General features: G+C 42.4%; 2 protein-coding genes across 4 annotated transcripts in view; one reads left to right on the top strand and one right to left on the bottom strand.

The window, feature by feature from the left end:
- The window catches only part of veph1 (ventricular zone expressed PH domain-containing 1), a 203,885-nt gene that overhangs the window by 141,053 nt on the left and 42,142 nt on the right, over positions 1-20,690 (bottom strand). For all 3 annotated transcript variants that reach the window (XR_013886325.1, XM_080185581.1, XM_080185580.1), the window contains one exon: positions 6,113-6,276. Coding sequence is in view for 2 of the 3 variants with exons in the window: in XM_080185581.1 (XP_080041707.1) it covers positions 6,113-6,276 (164 nt within the window). In the remaining variant the exon portion in view is untranslated. The remainder of the gene's footprint in view (positions 1-6,112; positions 6,277-20,690) is intronic.
- On the top strand, positions 8,690-18,950 carry LOC145341474 (pentraxin-related protein PTX3-like). Its single transcript, XM_080186440.1, has 3 exons — positions 8,690-8,938; positions 10,570-11,100; positions 17,527-18,950. Exons 1-3 carry the CDS (start codon positions 8,821-8,823, stop codon positions 18,141-18,143), a joined length of 1,266 nt encoding a protein of 421 aa, XP_080042566.1. The 5' UTR covers positions 8,690-8,820; the 3' UTR covers positions 18,144-18,950.

Here is a 20,690-nt window from a genome sequence, read left to right as displayed (position 1 = left end):
TCCTTTAAGCTATAGTTGAGACTAAAGTCCAGCGATACACAATTTTCCAATCTCCCCCCGTGCCGCATGTCCAGGCACAGATGGCTTTAACACCACAATCATTTGCATTAGGCCAATCTTGAAAGGTTTGCTCGGGTCAGTGGTAGGAGAGATGAATGGGTGCAAATCATGCCCAATCACACTGTGGTCTGTCCATCTTGGTCAGTAGGTGAAGAAACACACCAGGACCTTGATCTTGAAGAGGCAGTAGTTGCTGAGATGTGTCATTCAGCCTCTCTGGGCCCCTGGGTCACCCAGTTCAGTGCCAGCTTGTGTTCAGCTCTTTGTCAGACAGGATCAAACACTTCGCTGAGGATGAGAGGAGCATCGTTCTGTCCTCAATGCAAGTCATCATCATTCTCTTGCAGTATCTAAACAAATCACTTCAGCACTGAGCCCATGGATGTAGCCACCATCATGATGACCTCCCACAGGCACCATGGTAGCGAGAAAATGTCAGAACCCATGTGAGAAAGAGGCCTTAACACCCTAGTCCTGGTTCTCCTTCTTCTTGATGTATCCCTAACCTCCTCAGCGGAGGTGTCTGCTAATCCCTGTTATCTGTGATGACCTTGGTAGGTGTCCTCTGATGCATCTGGTTGGCATGTTTTTAGGGTCTGCTGTGTGACAATGCCGCCACCCTCAGCCTGTGGAGCTGGAGCTGAAAAGGTCACAGGAGGAGAGCTCTCAGATGGGAGGGACATTCCCACAGTCACCTGGTTGGATGGACTCAGGGTGTACACCAGTTCATCTTCCTCCCTGTGAGTGCTCGAGGGTTCCTGGCTGCCTCCTAGAGAGGGAAGGGCAGCTCGAGATGACCTGCTTCCCTCTGTCACTGACACACATAGATACCAGCAAGTGTCTCCGCAGCAGAGCAGGACATTCATTTTTTGATTCATTTATGGCATTTGGGTGTTGCGATCTGGACCAACATTTATTACCCATCCTTAGTTACCCTCGAAAAGATGATGCTAAGCTGCCTTCTTGAACTGCCACAATCCTTGAGGTGTAGATACAGCCATAGCACTGTTAGGGAGGGAGTTTCAGGATTTTGACCCAGTGACAGTGAAGGAATGGCGAACTAGTTCCTAGTCAGGATGGTGAGTGACTTGCAGGGGAACCTTCAGGTAGTGGTGTTCCTAAGTATCAGCTGCTCTTGTCCTTCTAGTTGGTACTGGCCATGCGTTTGAAAAGTGCTGCTTTAGGAGCCTGGGTGAATTCCTGCTGTGTATCTTGCAGATGGTACACATGGCTTTTACTGTTCATCAATGATGGAGAGAGTGAATGTTTGTAGAATAAATTGTCCTGGATAGTGTTGAGTTTCTTCAGTTTGTTGTTACTGCACTCATCCAGGCAAGCAAAGAGTATTCATTACATTCCTAACTTGTGCCTTGAAGATGGTGGACAGGTTTTGGGGAGTCAGGTGGTAAGTTATTCGCCACAGGATTCCTTGCCTCTGACCTGATCTTTAGCCACACTATTTATATGGCTAGTCCAGTTCAGTTTCTAGTCAATGGTAGCCCCTAGGATGTTGATGGTGGGGGAATCCAGTGATGGTAATGCTATTGGATGTCAGGGGACGACGATTAGATCCTCTCTTGTTGGAGATAGTTAGATCCTCTCTTATTTGAGATTTGTGTGGCATGAATGTTACCTGCCCAAGGCTGGATATTGTCCAGGTTTTGCTGCATTTAGACACAGATTGCTTCAGTATCTGAGGAGTCGCAAATGGTGCTGAACACTGTGCAGTCATCAGCGAACATCCCCACTCCTGACATTATGATGAAAGGAAGATGATTGCGCTGAGGACCAAGTCTTTGGATCAAGTTCTCCACCATGGCTGCCAGCAACCACTGTTGGCCTTGGTGCATTGGCCTGTAAACGTTTTCACCTCAGCCTGAAGGCAGACAGACTCTTCCATTGAGCCTTAAATCGGAGGGATGTAGCAGATATTCCTGCCTGATTTTCCTTATCTAGCCTTTGGAAATCCAGCATCTGAGTATGACCAAGTCCAGAGGCTGATCACGTGACTGGGACTCAGCAAACTCCTACCCTCAGAAATGCACCAACTGCCGGCACCCTAGGATTTCCCTCCCTTCACATGCTGAGGATTAGACAGTGCGATGTGCTCACCAGATTGTGACCCTGTGGCTAGTCTGGAACTAGGTCCCACCAAGGCAGGTGTTTGAGCTGATGGAGAGTGCAGGTGAGCACTGTGATGGTTCTTCTATTTCAAGATCTGTGAATTCATGATCTGTGCTGCTCTTCGGGCTGGAGCTGAAGAGCTGGCTTACGGATCCCCTTGGCTGCTTTGTTAACATGCTTGTGACACAACAGAGAGTGCATTAGTACTTAGCAGGGGCCTGATAAACAGGAGATATTGTTAACAGCATTGGTGTCTGATGGATGTTGCAGTTCTGGACCCTCACTTGGTTTATCGTTGCCAATCTCACCATCAGCACAGGAGAGGTTAACGTAGTCACTAGCCAGCTGGATGTCTGATCTCAAAGTCCATTCAGGCTTCAGCTCTGGCATCCCTCTACCCATCTGTGATCTCTCACTCTTGTGCCAGCTTGTCCTACAGAAGACAGACGGAGTGTGTCTAAGCAAACACATGACAGGGCAGATGATAAAGATATACCTGGCATGTGTGGATGGTGAGTGGGATCAGGGAGGTGATGAGGACTCGACTCTCAGGGGAGATGAAGATGTGCTTGGGAGAGTGAGTGATGCTGTTGCTAGAGCTGGCAGTGTGTGAGATGCCTGTGGATGTTTGATGGGTCTCAAAGTGTGAGAGTACTGAGAAGAGTGATGTACGCTGGCAGAACAGAGGACACCACTTGTGCTTTAGCAGCACTGGATGGCTGTCCTCTTCTGCAGGGCATTAGCGCTGACCACTCCAGCCACCACCTCCCATGTTGGATTGGTGACCTTGCTTGCAAGTCTTCACCCAGAGTGGGGGTATAGGACATCGTGGTGAGCTTCCACTATGTCCCACAGGCACTCAAGGGAGGCATCTGTAAACTTGAGTTCAGAATGCAGTCCTGGGTTTGACACCATGATATCCCAGTGGCCTCCTTTAAATTGCAATGTGGTAGCTGATGAAGGGGTGACCTTTAAATACGCACCCGAATCACTGAAGCACTGATGATGGTGGGGTGGGTGAATCAGAGATTACTCACCAACAGTCCAATCTGAAACCCAACTAAATGTTGCACAATATGGCCAAAAGGCTGCCATCGCTGCATCATCTTCCCCACCCCAAATCAGACTTTACTGATTCTGCTCCAAATATTCTGTGATGTCCTCTCCTGACTCCCTTTCCACCACTAGAAGTCTGTGACGGGTACAGCTCCAACAACACTCAGCAAGATTCACAACATCCAAAACCAAGTCGCCTGCTCAATTGACAACTCTTCTGTTACCTTGAACATTCACTCTTCCAGCACTGACTCAACCGTTGGCACCATTTACCAGATGTACTTTTAACAACTCACCCAGAAACAGCACTTCCAACACCTGCGATCTCCACCACTGCAGGGGCAGACTGTGCATGCTAACACCATCACCTCCAAGTTTTGCCCCAAGTCACCATCTTGAACCATATCATTACTCTGTAAATGTCATTGGAACAAAATCCCGTGTGAAGGTTTTACAGCCCCTCCAGATAATATGGTCTCACTGAAGAAAATAGTAAGTTAAATAGTCTGTCTGCTGCTTTGCCAGTGGGAAACATGCCATTAAATCCAATGTAAAATCCTGGCCCCGGAATTCCCTGTTGAACAGTACTGTAGGATTAACTTCACAGGCTACCACAGTTCACAGCTTACCATACTTTTCCCAAGGACAATTAGATAGGGGCAATAGATGCTGCCCTTTTAGCAATTCCCACATCTTGTGAATGAATTTTAAAAAGAAATCATCCTAGACAATAATCGTAATCGTGAATTAGACTTTACAGTTCGTTCCCTGTTGGACTACTTGGAGCAAAAAAGTCTACTCTCCAGCTGCTAATGTACATTGAATATGTTAACATGTTAAAACTTCTGCATTTTCCCTTCGGAGAAGCAAAGGTTTTGGGTGTCGAACCTGCTCCTGAGGCAGTTATTCATGGGAATTTTCACAGTGTGCCCCTTAACTGGCATGAAGAAAGTGGATAATGAGTGGGCTCTCAAAGTTAGAGGGTCAATCAGTGGCCTTCCAAGTTAAAAGGAGCAGCTTGAGAAGGAAGGAGAGAGCACTTCCGGTTAGGGCAGAGGGTAAGACCTTATGCACGGTGGGTAATGTGTGCCTACTTTTGCATCCAGGTAGGCAGACTGGGACTCTAGGTCTGCAGTGAGCACTGCATCCCCCCACCACCTCAACCTCGTGTCTGGCTTCACTCCCCAGAATCAGGTCCAGCAGATAACTCCTTCAACTTGCTGGACCGTCTAAATATTAATCTAAAAAGTTCTCCTGTACGCATTTCAAAAAGTGTACTCCATCCAAGCCCTTAACACTATGACTATCCCAATTAATACTGGGAAAGTTGAAATCACCTAATATAATAATCATTTTGTTATTGTTTTTACGCACCTCTGCGAATCGGGCGCATATTTGCTCCTCAATATGCTGCTATCTATCTGGGGGTCTATAATAAACACCTAACAGTGTGGTTGCCCTTTTTTTATTCCTAAGCTCTTACTACAAAACTGCATTCGATGCCTCCTCCGAGTTATTATGGGTGGGATTTTACAGCCTCGCTCGAGCGAGACTGGAAATTTCCACCCGAGGTTGACAGACATTTCAGTTGCCTGCTGCTCACCGTTTCTGTGGCAGGCTGGGTGGTAGAATTCCAGTGCATCTCTCCTTACTGCAGTCACTGACTCCTGAACTAACAATGCAATGCCTCTTCTTCTTTTATCCCCTCCTCTGTCGCGTCTGAAGATTCTATTTTCTGGAATGTTGTTACCAATCGTGCCCTTCCTTCAACCTTGTCTCTGTGTTGGTTACTATTTCACAATTCCATGCATCAATCATCACCCTTAACTCATCTGTTTTACCTGCAATACTCCTGGCGTTAAAGTAGAGAGCATCCAGCCTGATCTCACTCCTTTGAATTTTACAGCTGCATTTCCTCTGACTTGACTAGTTTACTGTATTAGGCTGTATCCCGATTCTGCCAACAGTCTGTGTCCCCTCCCCCTACCAAATTAGTTTAATTAGGTAAAATAGCAACAGGGCAGGATGAGGCATTGTGGTCATTAATTGGCCACTTAAGGGCCTCAATCGGCCCAGGGGTTGGTGGGCCACACAACACATCCAACGTCCCTCATAAAATAGGAGACAGGTTGGAGACAGGGGGCAAACATTCAAACCCGTTAATGTGGGGATGTGCAATCCAGCCTAGGGCTATTTCTAACAAGGCAATAGACTGAAAACTTAATTGAGACTAAGCCTCAAATAAAGAACATGCTTCTAGTTTATAGCTGTTAGTCTTCTGTCATTATTTAAAGAAATGAATGAGCTTCCAACATACAGCATTTTTGAAGTGAATGTTTAAAAATAAGGTAACATGGCAGCTAAATTACATAGAGTAATGCCCCATTCACAGCAATGATATAAATAACCAAATGACATGAGTCAGCCGTGGCTCAGTTGGTAACACTCTCACAAGTTGGTTCAGGTTACACTCCAGGATGGAAATCAAGGTTGATACTCCAGTGCAGTGAAGATGGAGTGCTACACTATCAGAGCTGCAGGCTTTTGGATGAGATGTTAAGCCGAGGCCCCACCTGTCCACCCACAAGAACGCTAAGGATGAAACTGTATTGAAGCAGAGTAGAGAGTTATTCCGAGTGTCCTGGCCAATGTTTAATCTCACAAGCAATATCGCACAATACTGATTATCTGCCCATTGCCAAATTGCTGTTTGTGAGAGTTTTGTTCAAATTGTTTGTCACTTCTCCAAGATCACAACAATTCAAAAGTGCTTCATCGCAATTAGGGTCATCTGGTCATCTTGAAAGATGTGATATAAATGCAAGTCTTATTTCTTGAAAAGAAATAATTGAGCATTTAACAAGTATTTTACCTGAGGACATTGCTTAGTTATTATTTGTAGAAGGCGGAGAAGATGCTGCTGCTCAGATGGTTCCAGTTGTGACATTAGTTGGACTAGTTCTGTCATGTGGTGGTTAATAGGTTCAGGCTGCTTGTCGTACACGGAGGGTAAAACACGCAGTAACATAGAATTCCCTGTGAGCACAATGAGAAAATAAAGGATTCAACAGTTTGCAAATCATCTGGAAACCATTCTTCAGTGTATGTGTAAAGAAATCTGTGATAAATAAACAAAAGGTGATAACACAAAGTATGTAAGATATCACAGCCATATTTCAGGAATCAAAGAATGGTTAGTTTAGTTCTTCCTTTACTGAAAAGAAATACTCAAAAGTCTTGTCTGTAGTAAGAGTAATTTACAGCACAACAGGTGACCTCAAAGTTATTACAACCTACATACCATTCATAAATTTAAACCGTGACATAAGGAAATCATTATTGAACTGAATAGCAGGGCTTGCTGTCTAACTATTAACCCTATCGTAACACACAGAGTATGAATACAATTTTGCTTGCTACGAGGACTTTTTAAAGTGTGCCTGCTGTTTGATAAAATTTTATGTGGTATCACTCAACACTGCCCCTCCCTCACACATCAGCCGATAAAACGTTCATCCATGCCTTTGTTATCTCTATAATTAACTATTCCACATACACCTAGCCAACCTCCTGCATTCCAACCTCCATGAACTTGAGGTCAACCAAACCTCTGCTGCCCATGTTTTAACTCAAATCAAGTTCCATTCACCTATTGACCATGCACTCACTGACTTGCATTAGCCCTCAGTTAAGCAACACTGATTTAAAAATTCTCATACCTATTTTCAAACATTTGCCCCTCCCTACTCTCCAGCTCCTGCAAGATGTCACTAATCCTCCAATTCTAACCTCTTGAGAAACCCTGATTTTAATTGCTCCATCATTAATGGCTGTTTCCAGCTTAAAACTTCGGAATTCCTCCCTAAATGTCACTGTCTCTTTCCTCATTTAGGACACTCCTTAACAGCTACCATTATGGCCAAGTTTTTGGCCATTTGCCTTAATACCCAAAGCTCTCAGGTGGCACGGTGGCACAGTGGTTTTTACTGCTGCCTCTCAGCGCTAGGGAACAGGCTTCAATGCCAGCCTCAGGTGGCTGTCTGTGTGGAGTTTGCAATTCTCCCCTTGTCTGCATAGGTTTCCACTGGGTGCTCTGGTTTCATCCCACAATCCAAATATGCACAGTTAGGTTGATTAGCCATGTTAAATTGCCCCTTAGTGTTAGCAGGATTGGCAGGGCAAATATGTGAGGTTACGGGGATAGGGTTGGGGTGGGATTGTTGGTGCAGGCTCAATGGGCTGAATGGTTTCTTTCTGCATTGTAGAGAATGTATGATTCTGCGACTTGGTGTCAAATTTTGCTCTATAACACTCATGCAAAGGACCTTGGAATGCCTTATGTAAAAGATGCTATATAAATCAAAGTTATTGCTGTTGTTAGTTCAAAGCAGTCAAATTTGAATTCAGGGAATAACATTATTGCTAATATTATTAATGCTTAAATTGTAACACACCATGTTAACACACAAATCGAACATAATGTGATTTTTCTGAATGCGTCTTCAGTCTCCTCTCCTCCCTGTTCCTTACTTCAAACTCAGTACACAATTTCCTCCTCCCCCACCCTTGTAAAACAGAGAGAGGCTGCTTTTAAATGAGGGGTTTTAAATAAATACAGGTGTCGTATCTCAGTTCAAATTGCTTTACAACCATGGAAAGATTAATGCACAAAACCTTTTTTGGAACTTAAAAAATTCTTCCCTTCATTTGACATGTATTCACTACACAATTTTAACTAGCAGAAAAATTAAGCAAAAAAATCTGTTCTCTGTATAAAATCAATAGCACTCTGGGACACTTGTTAGTCCTGTGGGGAATTCTCTGACCTCCAACACTTTGTTCTGATGGTACACCAAAGATCAGGCCTTGTGCTGAATTATAAATGCAAATTACATACAATTCATGCACCATTCAGAAATTGCAAATATAACAGCGGTGATGAATACAAAAAAGCTTTTGCTGCTTTTTACATATTTGTACATTTTAAAAAGATGATGATTACACAAAGCAGATCTATAATAAAATTCTAAACATAGTTCAACTTTTTTTTTGTTAAACCTTTCAAATCTACCTAAGGATTTGTACCTAACTACTTTTACTTGAAAAAAAACTGTTAAAAAAAAAATCCTAATCAAATGCAGAAATAAATGCCCTTGCATACTTCCACAATCCTTTGGGACTTGCCCCTGCTCTGCTTTCATACACATTCGTCACTTATTGCTACCACTTTATATTACAAAAATGCATTCCCCAGTGGTAGATCATTACATCTGGCTTGCAATCTAAAACTTACCCAGTGCTGGGCCCTTTCTTATATGCACCTACCCACATGTGCTCTTAAACCACAAGTTTAAAGGTTGTGTAATTCAACCTCTTGGTTGCGAAAGCAGAACTCTAGCTCATTGTCATTGGTATAAAGTATGTGCAGCTAAGTTCTTGCATCACTCCTCACTTACTATTTATTAAGAGCTTCTGGAGGCTTGTGTTCAGTCCCCTTTAGAGCTCATACTGGAGGAACAAAAATCAACAGAACAGTGCCATCATCGTACTACGTACTGAAAAGAACACAACACGGGAGAAATGGCTGCACTTACAGTAATACTGTGGATTCTACTGAACTTGTCCCATACTTTGGCAGAGGATTATGATGAGCTACAACTTATTCATGGGATGGAAAATAAAATCTCTGTTTTACCAGGTAACGTATCTTCAGAAGTTAATTGCAGAACTAGATGAAAGGAACTTTTCACAATTGATTATGTAAGTTTTATAATGCTTTCTGCACTTTTGCAGCATTATCTTTCCCAATGAAACTGGTAATTTGAAATTATAACAAACTTAGCTTCTCTAGTAATATTTCATAGATAAAAATATTTTACAGCTAAATTATTTCATTGCCTAAAAAGGTTGCAAAATCTTCCTGATTAGCAGTAAAATATCACGTGTAAAAGAGCTTGTGTTATTACTTCTGTTAATTCCTATATGTTAGGCAGTTTGCTGTTAATGTCAGGAAAAATCTTACCGGAAAAAGGCTCATTAACTTCACTGACAAAATGTAAATATACTTAATTTATCCTAACATGCAGCCACAAAATGTGTGATGAGTGCTAACATAAAATCACTTAGATAGTGATTCGATTTAAAACTAATGACAAAGAGTCAGTGCAGTTCCATTTATACAAAATCCAACATATTACTGACGGATAGTTGTATTGTTCAAGGTGAATTTTCCGACCATTCACACCAGCGGGATTTTCCCATCCAGCTGCAGTTGACAGAGGTTTGGCTTGTCACCAAATGCTCTGTCTTCCCTGCAGTGGGAGTGTAGCGCAAATGGGTGGTAAGATCATGCCCAAATATTAAACCAAGATCTTGACTGTCTTCGTTTAACTGGGGTGGTACGGTGGCACAGTGGTTAGCACTGTTGCCTCACAGCACTGGGGATCTAGGTTCAATTCTAGCCTCAGGTCACTGTCTGTGTCGAGTGTGCACTTTCTCCCTGTGTCTGCGTGGGTTTCCTCTGGGTGCTCCGGTTTCTTCCCTCAGTCCAAAGATGTGTGGGTTAGGTCGATTGGCCATGCTAAATTGACCCTAGTTTCAGGGAGGTTAGTAGGATAAATGTGTGGGGTTACGGGAATAGGGCTTGGATGGGACGTGGTCAGAACAGACTAGATGGGCTGAATAGCCTCCTTCTGTACATTAGGGACTCTATGATTCTGAGGTGGGTGTAAATACCACATGGCATTATTTTGAAGAACAGCAATATTTCTCCCACAACCAACACCACAAAAAAACCCCCAGATTATCTGGTCATTATCACATTGCTGTTGTGAGACTCTCCTAAGCGCACAGAGGCTGCTGCATTATCTACAACACAACAATAATTGCACTTCAGTAGTGCCTAGTTGCCTCTAAAACATTTTGGGATGTCCTGAGGTTGCAAACGGTGCTACACAAATGCAAGATTTTTACTTTCTTTCGAAAATTAACTAAAATGCAAGCAGTTTGATTTAGGGTGGGATTTTCCAGCCCTTCCTGTCGGCGGGATCTTTCACTCCCACCAAAGGCAACCCCACAACCCTCGCAGTAGGTTCCCCAATGGCAAGCTGCCCCTGCACAGAGTTGGGGTGGAGGGGCTGGGGAGGGGGGGAACCCAACGTTAATGTTTATTTATCATTTAGATAGAGCTCCAAAACAATTCCACGACCAATGATCAAATTTAGTAGAATGCAACAAAACATTGCAGTAGCTAATACAGACATGCATCTAGTGATATGAAAGCCTCTGTACTAATATAGCACTGACACAATCTAAACTTATCCTCCCCAGATGGTTCCTGTAAATGCCAAAAAGAACTCACGAAATGGGATAAGCTTTTTGTAATGTTGGAGGATTCTCAAATGAAACAGAGCATTTTGCAGCACACCACTGACGAAGTGTGCAAGGTAGAATTGCAAAGCGTACGTTCCGAGATGCGCCAGCTTGCAGCCAACTTTGCAGAGACTTGCACAAGTGCTATGAATACTCTAACTTTACACGACATGGCTCAAGTAGGCCAGAAAGTGGCATTCGCACTGGAAGAAATCAGAGAAACCAAAGTGGAGATCATGTCAGAGCAGAAAAATATACTTCAGCAGCTTCTTGCGGTGAGCCAGGATCTGTCCAACAGGCTCAAAACACTTGAGATGGCTTGGCAAACATCAGCGGACATGAAGGATCAGAGACTGTCATTTGACATTAAGAAAAGAGTTCCTGAAAACTTGGGCACAACTGTGAACTCCTTGGCAACCCAACTTCAACAATCGAAAGCTGAGCTGACAAGATATCAGAAGTGGTCAGACAGACACATTTTACCATCAGGTATTTTTGCTCACTATTGTTTACTGGTATTCTGTATTTCCCATTTCTTTTAATCCCAACCATGATTCAATCTTTAACATATTTTAATAGCTGAGAAACTGAAGCATGAAGTACAAACCTCCTCCTGGCTTCCAATATCTATGGCATTGTTTGAGGTCAAACCTGCCTTTCGGCCTGACAGTTTTCTGCATTGTTCAATTCTCACCCACAAGGTGTCTTATACACCATCCATTATTAACCTGGATAGAAATCTCAGCCAGCTCCCAAATAAATGCACCTTCAAACTCCCAAACACTCTGCTGCTGCCAGATACTTGACCTCTTGTCTTTGATGTCTCATTCAGACCCAATCAATCACTAACATTGTCGCCAGTGGTCGCGATTCTGCCTCTGAATCAGAAGGTGTAGTAGGATTCATACTGTTGTCTGGGTTCATATCCAGAAAGAGACTCGAGCCAGGTTAGCATGGATGTAAGTGTGAATGCTCATCCTCACCCCCACCACCATCTTAGCACAAATAGGACTGGCTACGCTACTGCGTAGCATAGCCGTGATCATGGGCTTGGAAGGAGAGTTCATGTCCATCATACTTTTAATGGGAATACTTCCACTATTTCACATGGATTTCCAAGGGAAGTATGCAAATATATGAAAAGCAAACATCTCCTAATGTAACCCTGCCAACCTCATGCGTGGGTGGTTTAAATATAATAGAATAATTACAGAGATACACCCATCTTCTACCCATTTATGTGCCTTCTTTTGGAGGGAGCAGGCTTGCCCACTATTAGCCAGGTGGAGCCTCCAGATTACTTATATTAAATTAATACATTTTATAATAAGGATTCCATGTAGAAATTACCCAATTAACTAAAAATTGCAGCAAGTTCCAGTGCTGGAGCCAGCAGCACAAGGCTGTGGCAGCAAGTGAGATCCAAGGTTTCTAACCACTCTGATTTTTTTTTATTCATTCATGGAACATGGGCATCACTGGCTGGCCAGCATTTATTGTCCACCCCTTATTGCCAAGGGCAGTTGAAAGTCAACCATATTACTCTGGCTCTGGAGTCACCTGTAGTCCAAACCAGATAAGGAAGACAGATTTCTTTCCCTAAGGGACATTAATGAACCAGATGGGTTTTTCCAACAATTGACAATGGTGTCATGGTCATCAGTAGATTCTTAATTCCAGATAGTTTTTTATTGAATTCAAATTCTACCATCCCCTGTGGTGGAATTTGAACCCAGGTCCCCAGAACATTAGCTGAGTTTCTGGATTAATAGTCTGGTGATAATCCCACGAGGCCATCTCCTCTCCTTTTAAAGCATAATTTAATTTTGTTTTTAGGAGGGGCAGGCATGTTCCTCCCGGACCTACAAAAGACCTTAGGCCTTCCCAGCTGCATTCCCCCTGCAAAATTTCACATTGTCCCACATTAAACTCAATCTGCCTACCTTTTGTCCATTCATTTAACCTATCCACGTCCCTTAGTGGACTCTGTGTATCCTCCTCATAACACGCTTTCCTGCTTGTCTTTGTTTCATGTATGGAACTCACTACCACAGAACGTAGTTGAAGCCAAAATGTTGTTTAATTTCAAGAAATTAGACATAGTTCCAGGAGCTAAAAGGATCAAGGGATTTGGGGGGAAGAGGGGGGAAAATCAGGATATTGAATTTGATGATAATCAATGATCAAAATGAATGGTGCAGCAGGTTCAAAGGGCTGAACGGCCCACTCCTGCTTCTAGTCACATGTCTCTTCATCCATTAGACTATAAATGGTTGAGACCCCAGCACTGAAACCTCTGGCACTCCACAAGTTACAGTCTGCCAGCCTGCAAATGACCCATTTATCCTGACTCTGTTTCCCGTTAGTTAGCAAATCCTCTAATAGATCACTCCCAACACCATGAGCTCTTCTCTTGGGCAGCGTCCTTTTATATCATGTCGTATTGAATGTGTTTTGGAAATCCAAATGCACTGAGCAGAATTTTACGGTCTCGTCACATTGGTATCAAGCCATTGACTAAATCCGCCGGTGAGAAGGCACATAAAATTTGACCCACTACATCTAATGCTTCCCACCCTGTTTGTTAACTCCTCAAATAGCGTCAATAAATTTATCAAACACTATTTCCTTTTCACAAAACCATGCTGACTTTGTCAGATTGTGTCATGATTTTCCAAATGTCTTGCTACTACCTCTTTAATAAAGGATTCTAGCATTCTCTCAATGACAGATGTTGGACTAACTGGCCAATATTTTTCAGCGTCTCTCCTTTCTTGAATAGTTTAGTTATAATTGAGATTTCTAATCTGCTGGAACCTTTCCAAAATCTAAAGTAAAAAAAAATAAAGTTTATTTATTCATTAGCCACAAATGAGGTTTACATTAACACTGCAATGAAGTTACTGTGAAATTCCCCAAGTTGCCACACTCCAGCACCTGTTTGGGTCAATGCACCTAACCAGCACGTCTTTCAGACTGAGGGGGGAAACCGGAGTGCCCAGAGGAAACCCACACAGACACAGGGAGAACATGCAAACTCCACAGAGTGTCCCTAGCTGGGAATTGAACCCAGGTCCCTGGTACTGTGAGGTAGCAGTGCTAACCACTGTGCTACCGCGCCACCCCCCCAAGGGAATTTAGGGAATATTGGCAGGATGTAACCAATGCTTCCACTATCTTTGTAGTCACTTTCTTTAAGGGTCTAATATGCAGGCCATCAGATCTGTTTGCCTTCAGTCCCAATATTTACCCCAGTATATTTTCTCCAGTAATCGTTCTGAAGTTTCTCCCACTCTTTTGCCTCTCGAATTCCGAACATGAGGAAGGACTCTTGGAATGCTTTCTGCATCTTCTCTTGCGAAGACAGATACCAAATATGTGTTGAAAATCTCTGCCAGCTCCTTGGTTCCCACTATCCCTTTCCCAGTCTCACCCGTCTGGGGACCAACACTTCCTTAGCTATATTTTTCCTTTCTATATATTTGTTGAAGCTTTTACTGTTTGTTTTTATATTTCTTGCTAGTTTTCTTTCCTTCTTCAAATTCTCCTTCCTCATGTTCTTTAGTCATCTTTTTCTAGTTTCTAAAATTTTTAGGCCAACAATTTTTTTTCCAGGAATGCATATCTTTTCTTTCAATTCATTATCATTTTTAACTTGCTTAGTTAGCCATGGATAGTGCATCCTTCTCATGGAGTCTTTTTTCCTTAGTGGAAAACATCCTGTTGAGAGTTATCAAATGTCTCCTTCAATGCTTTCCAATGCTTCACTTACCTTTTAACCGATATTATTATCTATTTTAGACAACTCTATCTTCATATGTTGTAATTGATTTTGTTTAAGTTTAAGACACAAATTTCAGGCCCAAATTTCTCACCATCTAACTGAATGTGAACTTTAATCATATTACAATCACTCTTACTTCGGGAGTACTTTACGATGAGATTATTAATTGATCCCATCTCATTAACACCTAATGTCAGCATGGTAGCACAATGATTAGCACTGCCGCCTCACAGCACCAGGGACCCGGTTTGATTCCAGCTTTGGGTGACTGTGTGAATTTGCATGTTCTCCCAGTGTCTGCGTGTGTTTCTTCCAAGTGCTCCGGTTTCCTCCCACAGTCCAAAGATGGACAGGTTGACTGGATTGGCCATGCTAAATTGTTCCTTAGTGTCCAAAGATGTGTGGAGGTTAAGTTACTGGCCACGGTAAATGTATGGAGTTATGATGACAGGGCAGGCTGAGTGGGATTGGGCAAGATGTTCTTTCAGGGAGTACGTGCAGGCTTGATGGACCAAATGGCCTCCTTCTGCACTACAGGGATTTGATGGTGTGTAAAGATTCTAGAGTTTTTTTGGGATTCCACACTCTGTATCTTAGTTCTGGGATTGCACCTTGCTCCAGCCAGCAGACATTGAGCCAAGATTCCTTGCATTTGAAAGAGCTGAAATAGTAATGGTTTCTTGCAAAGTTTAAGCAGGAACAGACATTAAATTGCAGAGTCTGGAGAGGCTCATTGTAAGGACATGTTACCAGGTCTAACATAGCCCATTCCCTGGTGATTACAACGTGTTTTGTTTTAAAAAAAACTGTCTTGCATACTCTATGAACACATTCTCCAGGCTATTTTTGCTAATTTAATTTATAAATCAAGTAAAAGATTAAAATCTCCCATCTCAATTGCAGTAATTGCAATCTCCCAGTCTCTAATCTCTGCAGTATCTCCCATCTCAATTGCAGTTATGTCCCCATTATTTTTTGACTTCGTCCTGCAGTGCAATCACAGTCCTATTAACTACCCCAGTGACTTAATTCCTTTGCTATTTCATATCTGTAACAAATTGATACTACGTTTAGATCCTTCAAGCCAAAATAATTTTGCATTGTTGTACTAATCTCATCCTTCATTGACCAAGACACCCTATCTCCTTTTCCTTTACAAAGAAAAAAGAACAGTGCAGCGCAAGAACAGGCCCTTCAGCCCTCCAAGCCTGTGCTGGTCATGATGCCCTAACTAAACTAAATGAAAGCATTCTGCCCTAACTCAGTCTGTATCCCTCTAGTCCCTTCCCATTCAGGTACCCATCCAGATGCCTTTGAAATGTTGCTAATGTGCCTGCTTCCACCACCTCCTCTGGTGGTGTGTTCCAGGCACTCACCACTCTCAGCATGAAAATCTTCCCCCGCACATCTCCCTTAAACATTCCCTCTCACACCTTGAACCTCTGCCCCCTTGTAATTGACACTTCCACCCTTGGAAAAAGCCTCTCATCCTGTCCTGAAATATCAAACATCCTTAAATATTCAAGTCCCAGCCATGGTGGCTTTGCAACCATGTCTCTGTAATGGCTGTTAGATCACATTCGTTTGTTTCAATTTATGCTATCAATTCATCCATCTTGCTATGAATATTGTGAGCTTTCTGGTAATATATTTGTACTTTTACCGTTTTCTTTACCCTGACCTTATTTTCAGGTGCACTCTTCCAATCATTTGCTCTCATCCCTCCTATCATACTCAGATCACTGATACCCTACAGCATTGCCTTGTCTTTTCTCTTTAACTTTCTAAATCTTCCCTCATGCAAACTCCCATATTATTCAGTTTAAAGCCTTCTCTACATTAAAGAACTGACCAATACACTAGTACCAACATGGTTCAGGTGAAAGGACATCCCAGTTGTACAGCTCCCTCTTTCCCAGTGCGGGTGCCAATGCCCCATAAATGGAAACCTTGTTCTCTTACACAAATCTCAGATCCACACAAATAACACTCTAATCTTATTTACCCTATACTAATTTGCTCATGGCCTGGGTAGCAATCTAAAGGTTATTATCTTGGAGATTCTGCTTTTCAATTTAACTACTGGATGCTTACACTTTCTTAGCTGAACCTTTTTCTTAGTTTTACATAAGTCATTGGTACACTGCCTCATTCATTGTCACACCCTCTTGTCCCTCATCATGGACTCATTCTGAAGCAATTAGCCCAAGGGATATGAATGGATGACCAGGTAACTTTCATCCTCCCTGATCCATCGCAATGTCCAATACCCAGAGTCCAGTAAAGTTTATTTATTAGTCACAAGTATGCTTACATTTACACTGCAATGATGTTCAGTCCAGCTGATGCTTATGCTTTTGGAGCTGTAGACAAACTGCAGATGTGGTTATCTTGGATCATGCAAGTGTCCATCAGCACCTACATGCGACAGCTGCAACACATCACCTGCCCAGACATCATTACTGTTTTTAACTTAAGTACATTTAAAATTGATTACAAATATCATACAGGTTTTGCTTCTAATCATAACAAATAGTTTAGCTGGTAAGGTATAAATTTAATACAAGACTTACGTCTTACCAAGTTGCTGGTATCAATTTAAACTATTGCCCACATTTTAGAAGGATAAAATCTTTAAAATTCACCAATCACCTACCTACCCAATGAAGTAAAGCCTGGAGCATTCACCACATTCTGAGAAACATAGATATAAAAAGTAGCATTTTCTTGCCCCACTGCACTAAATTCTTACCAAATCCTGAATTTCTTTTGCAGAAGAATCAAATAGAGTATCAACTTATTTTACTAAAATGGTGTATGAAGTTTCAACTTTTTGACCTTTCAAGTATATCTTCTGGCCTCCACTCAATGTTTTCCTTGGTGATGTATTCCTATCGAAGCCACTTCACACCAGCCGGAAAGCCACGGCAGCGGATGCGCTGCTGGAGGAACCAGAGAATCCGACTGGCGTGAATTCCAGCCATAATTTCTGAACATTTGACATAAAACTTTGTATTTAGTCTGTCCTTAAAAAAAAGATGCAGTCAATCTTCGTTGACAAAAAGGCTACTGCGTACAACAGTACATAATGTCATTGAATGTTTGTGCTATTTTCTTCTATTGTCCCTCAGGTTGTGACATGGCATTGACCTTCCCTATGCGCTCAAAGAAGATTTTTGCAAGTGTTCACCCTGATGACATGACTCTTAGCTCATTTACAGCTTGCGTATGGGTAAAGGCCACCTCTGTGCTGGAAAAAACCATTGTGTTCTCCTACGGAACAAAGAGAAATCCTTATCAAATTCAACTGTACTTCAATCAGTCCTCCGCTGTGCTGTCTGTGCACAGTGACACCAGCAAAATTGTTGCTCAAAATGTAGTCTCGCTTGGTCAGTGGACATACTTCTGTGCAACATGGAGTGCTGAAGATGGAAATGCGACACTTTGGGTGGACGGCAAACTTGCTGCTGCTTCTTCGGGCGTGGCTGTTGGTCACAATATCCCAAGCGGAGGACTACTGCAGCTGGGCCAAGAAAAAAACGGTTGCTGCACCGGAGGTGACTTTGATAAAAACCTATCCTTTTCAGGAAAGTTGACTGGATTCAATATATGGGACAGAGTGATTTCCAAAAATGAAATACAAAGCTTGGCTAGTAAGGATGATTCCTGCAGCATTAGAGGGAATGTTGTTGGCTGGAGTGTCACAGAGATTCTGCCACATGGAGGAGCTGAATTTATTTACAATTAATTGGATTTGATTTTTGTTTCAAGTTAACACATTCAAAGAATGGATCTCAAATTTTTAATTAATTCTCTGATGCCCAATCATACAATAAGAAAGCCTATTTATAATATGGAATCCTCTAAATTCAACTTCCTGAGTGAACTTTGTAGTATAAATTTCCTGCAATATCATGCTAATTTCTGGCTCGAGATTTATACTGGGCTAGAGATTTATACTGGTATTAAGATATGCATGAAAGGCTATTGCTACACTAATTCTATTTGGTTCATCAGTTTCAGTTGCCAGAAACAACAGCAGTGGTGTTACCATAACGCTATCCCTGAAACCTGGACAGCTGGATTTTAAGATCCAATATGTGCAACACTAAAAAACATTCACCTTGTTTTCCTCTTCAACTCCTAGGGTGGTCTGGCAAGACTCCCTTGAGGATGAGGAGAAATGCAGCTTTAGTTCAAATTTGGATGGAAAACTACATTTCAAAACAGTTTGTGTCCTCAAATACTATTATGTTTACCATTTTGATTTAACTGTAACGCAACTAAGTGCATGTTTACATTCATTAAATAAAACATAATTGACTAGCAAGATTAGCAAAAGGGAAGGAGCTTAACCTCTCCATTCCAATGAAGGAAATTTGTCGTTGCTCAACACATGCTTAAGATGTGAAAAATTGTAACTTTGTAATCTAAGTTACGTTGCTTTACAATACATACAAAGTCTGTGTTATATGGTAAAAGTTCTTTCATACCAGTTAACTAATTATTCTATCATAAAGAGTCTAATTTTATAATAAACTGCTGTTAAACAATACATCAGAATCTGTGTTGTGGATGTATTTTGGCAAAAGCCCCATTGGTCACAATGGCTGGTGAACAATTTAATCAGACACTTAAGAAGAAAATTTAACACAGCGGGGAAAGAGGCCAGTCGCCTACCATATCTTTGCTAGCTCTTTGAATGAGCTGTCTAATCAGTGCCACTCTCCTCTTTCCCCATAGCCCAGCAATTTTGTCTCTTTCAGGTATTCATCAATTTATTTCTGAGAGTTATTATTAAATTGGCTTCCACTGTCCTTTCAGACAGTGCATTCCATCTTGGCCCCTTTCAGAGGTCTTGAGCATTAGAGATCCCAGTCTTCAGCCAATTTGATTCATTCCATGTCAAGAAATGGCTGAAAGCACTGGATGCTGCAAAGGCCCTGACAACATTTTGGCAATAGTATTGAAGACTTCTGCTCCAGAATTTGCCGCACCCTTAGCCAAGCTGTTCCAGTACAACTACAACACTGGCATCTACCCAGTAATGTGTAATTGTCAGTAATTGCCCTGGTAGGTCCAGTACACAAAAAGCAGGACAAATCCAATCCGGCCAGTTACTACCCCATCAGTCTATTCTTGGTCATCCTTAAAGTAACAGAAGGCATCATCAACAGTGCTATCAAGTAGCACTTGCTTAGCAATAATCTGCTCACTGATGCACAATTCGGGTTTGGCTTGTGTCACTCAGCTCCTGATCTCATTACAGCCTGGGTTCAAACATGGACCTCCAGAGGTGAGGTGAGAGTGATTCCCATTGACATCAAGACAGCATTTGACTGAGTGTGGCATCACGGAGCCATATCAAAACTGTAGTTAATGAGAATCGGGGCGGGGGGGCAGAATCCCTCCACTGGTTGGAGTCATACCTGGCACAAAGGAAGATGACTGTGGTGGTTGGAGGTCAAACATCTCAGTTCCTGCAGGAGTTCTTCAGGGTCGTGTGCTAGGACCAATCATCTTCAGCTGCTTCATCAATGACCTTCCTTCCATCAGAAGGTCAGAAATGGGGATGTTCGCTGATGATTGCATAAGTCTATCACCATTTGTGACTCCTCAGATACTAAAGGCCATGTGTCTAAATGCAGCAAGACCTGGACAATATCCAGGTTTGGACTGACAAATGGCAAGTAACATATATGCTACACAAGTGCCAGGCAATGACCATCTCCAATGGGCGATTCTGATCTTCAGCCTTTGACATTCAATTGCATTACCACCCTGAATCCCCAACCATCAACATCCTGGAGCTTACCATTGACCAGAAACTGAAGTGGATTAGCCATTTAAATACTGTGGCTACAAGTGCAGGTCAGAGGCTAGGAATCCTGAGGCAAGTAACCCACTTCCTGACTCCCCCAACCTGTCAATAATCAATAACGCACAAGTCAGGAGTGAGATGGGATACTCTCCACTTGCCTGGCCAAGTGCTGCTCCAACTACACTTCAACTACACTCAGTAAGACTGATGCCGTTCAAGACAAAGCAGCATACTTGATTGGCACCCCATTCACAAATATTGACTCTCTCCACTACTGATGCACAATGGCAGTACAGTGAGTACCATCTACAAGATGCACTGCAGGAACTCATCAAGGCTCCTTAGGCAGCATCTTCCAAACCCATGACCGCTATCATTTAGAATAAGGTTGTCCAACCTTTTTACCTGGGAGTAGGGAGCACAATTCAAAATCTTTATCACTCAGGAGGTCTATGAGCAAATTGTGGAAAGGTG

Source organism: Carcharhinus amblyrhynchos, chromosome 3, assembly GCF_965287045.1.
Source record: "Carcharhinus amblyrhynchos chromosome 3, sCarAmb.v2.hapA, whole genome shotgun sequence".
Lineage (NCBI taxonomy): Eukaryota > Metazoa > Chordata > Chondrichthyes > Carcharhiniformes > Carcharhinidae > Carcharhinus > Carcharhinus amblyrhynchos.
This window is presented reverse-complemented; position numbering and strand designations above follow the sequence as displayed.

Bases quoted from the DNA above. Each gene is read 5' to 3' on its own strand.
- LOC145341474 (XM_080186440.1), top strand. From the start codon at position 8,821: ATGGCTGCACTTACAGTAATACTGTGGATTCTACTGAACTTGTCCCAT. The intron at 8,939-10,569 runs GTAACGTATCTT...TATCCTCCCCAG, and splicing joins TAAAATCTCTGTTTTACCAG to ATGGTTCCTGTAAATGCCAA. The intron at 11,101-17,526 runs GTATTTTTGCTC...ATTGTCCCTCAG, and splicing joins CAGACACATTTTACCATCAG to GTTGTGACATGGCATTGACC.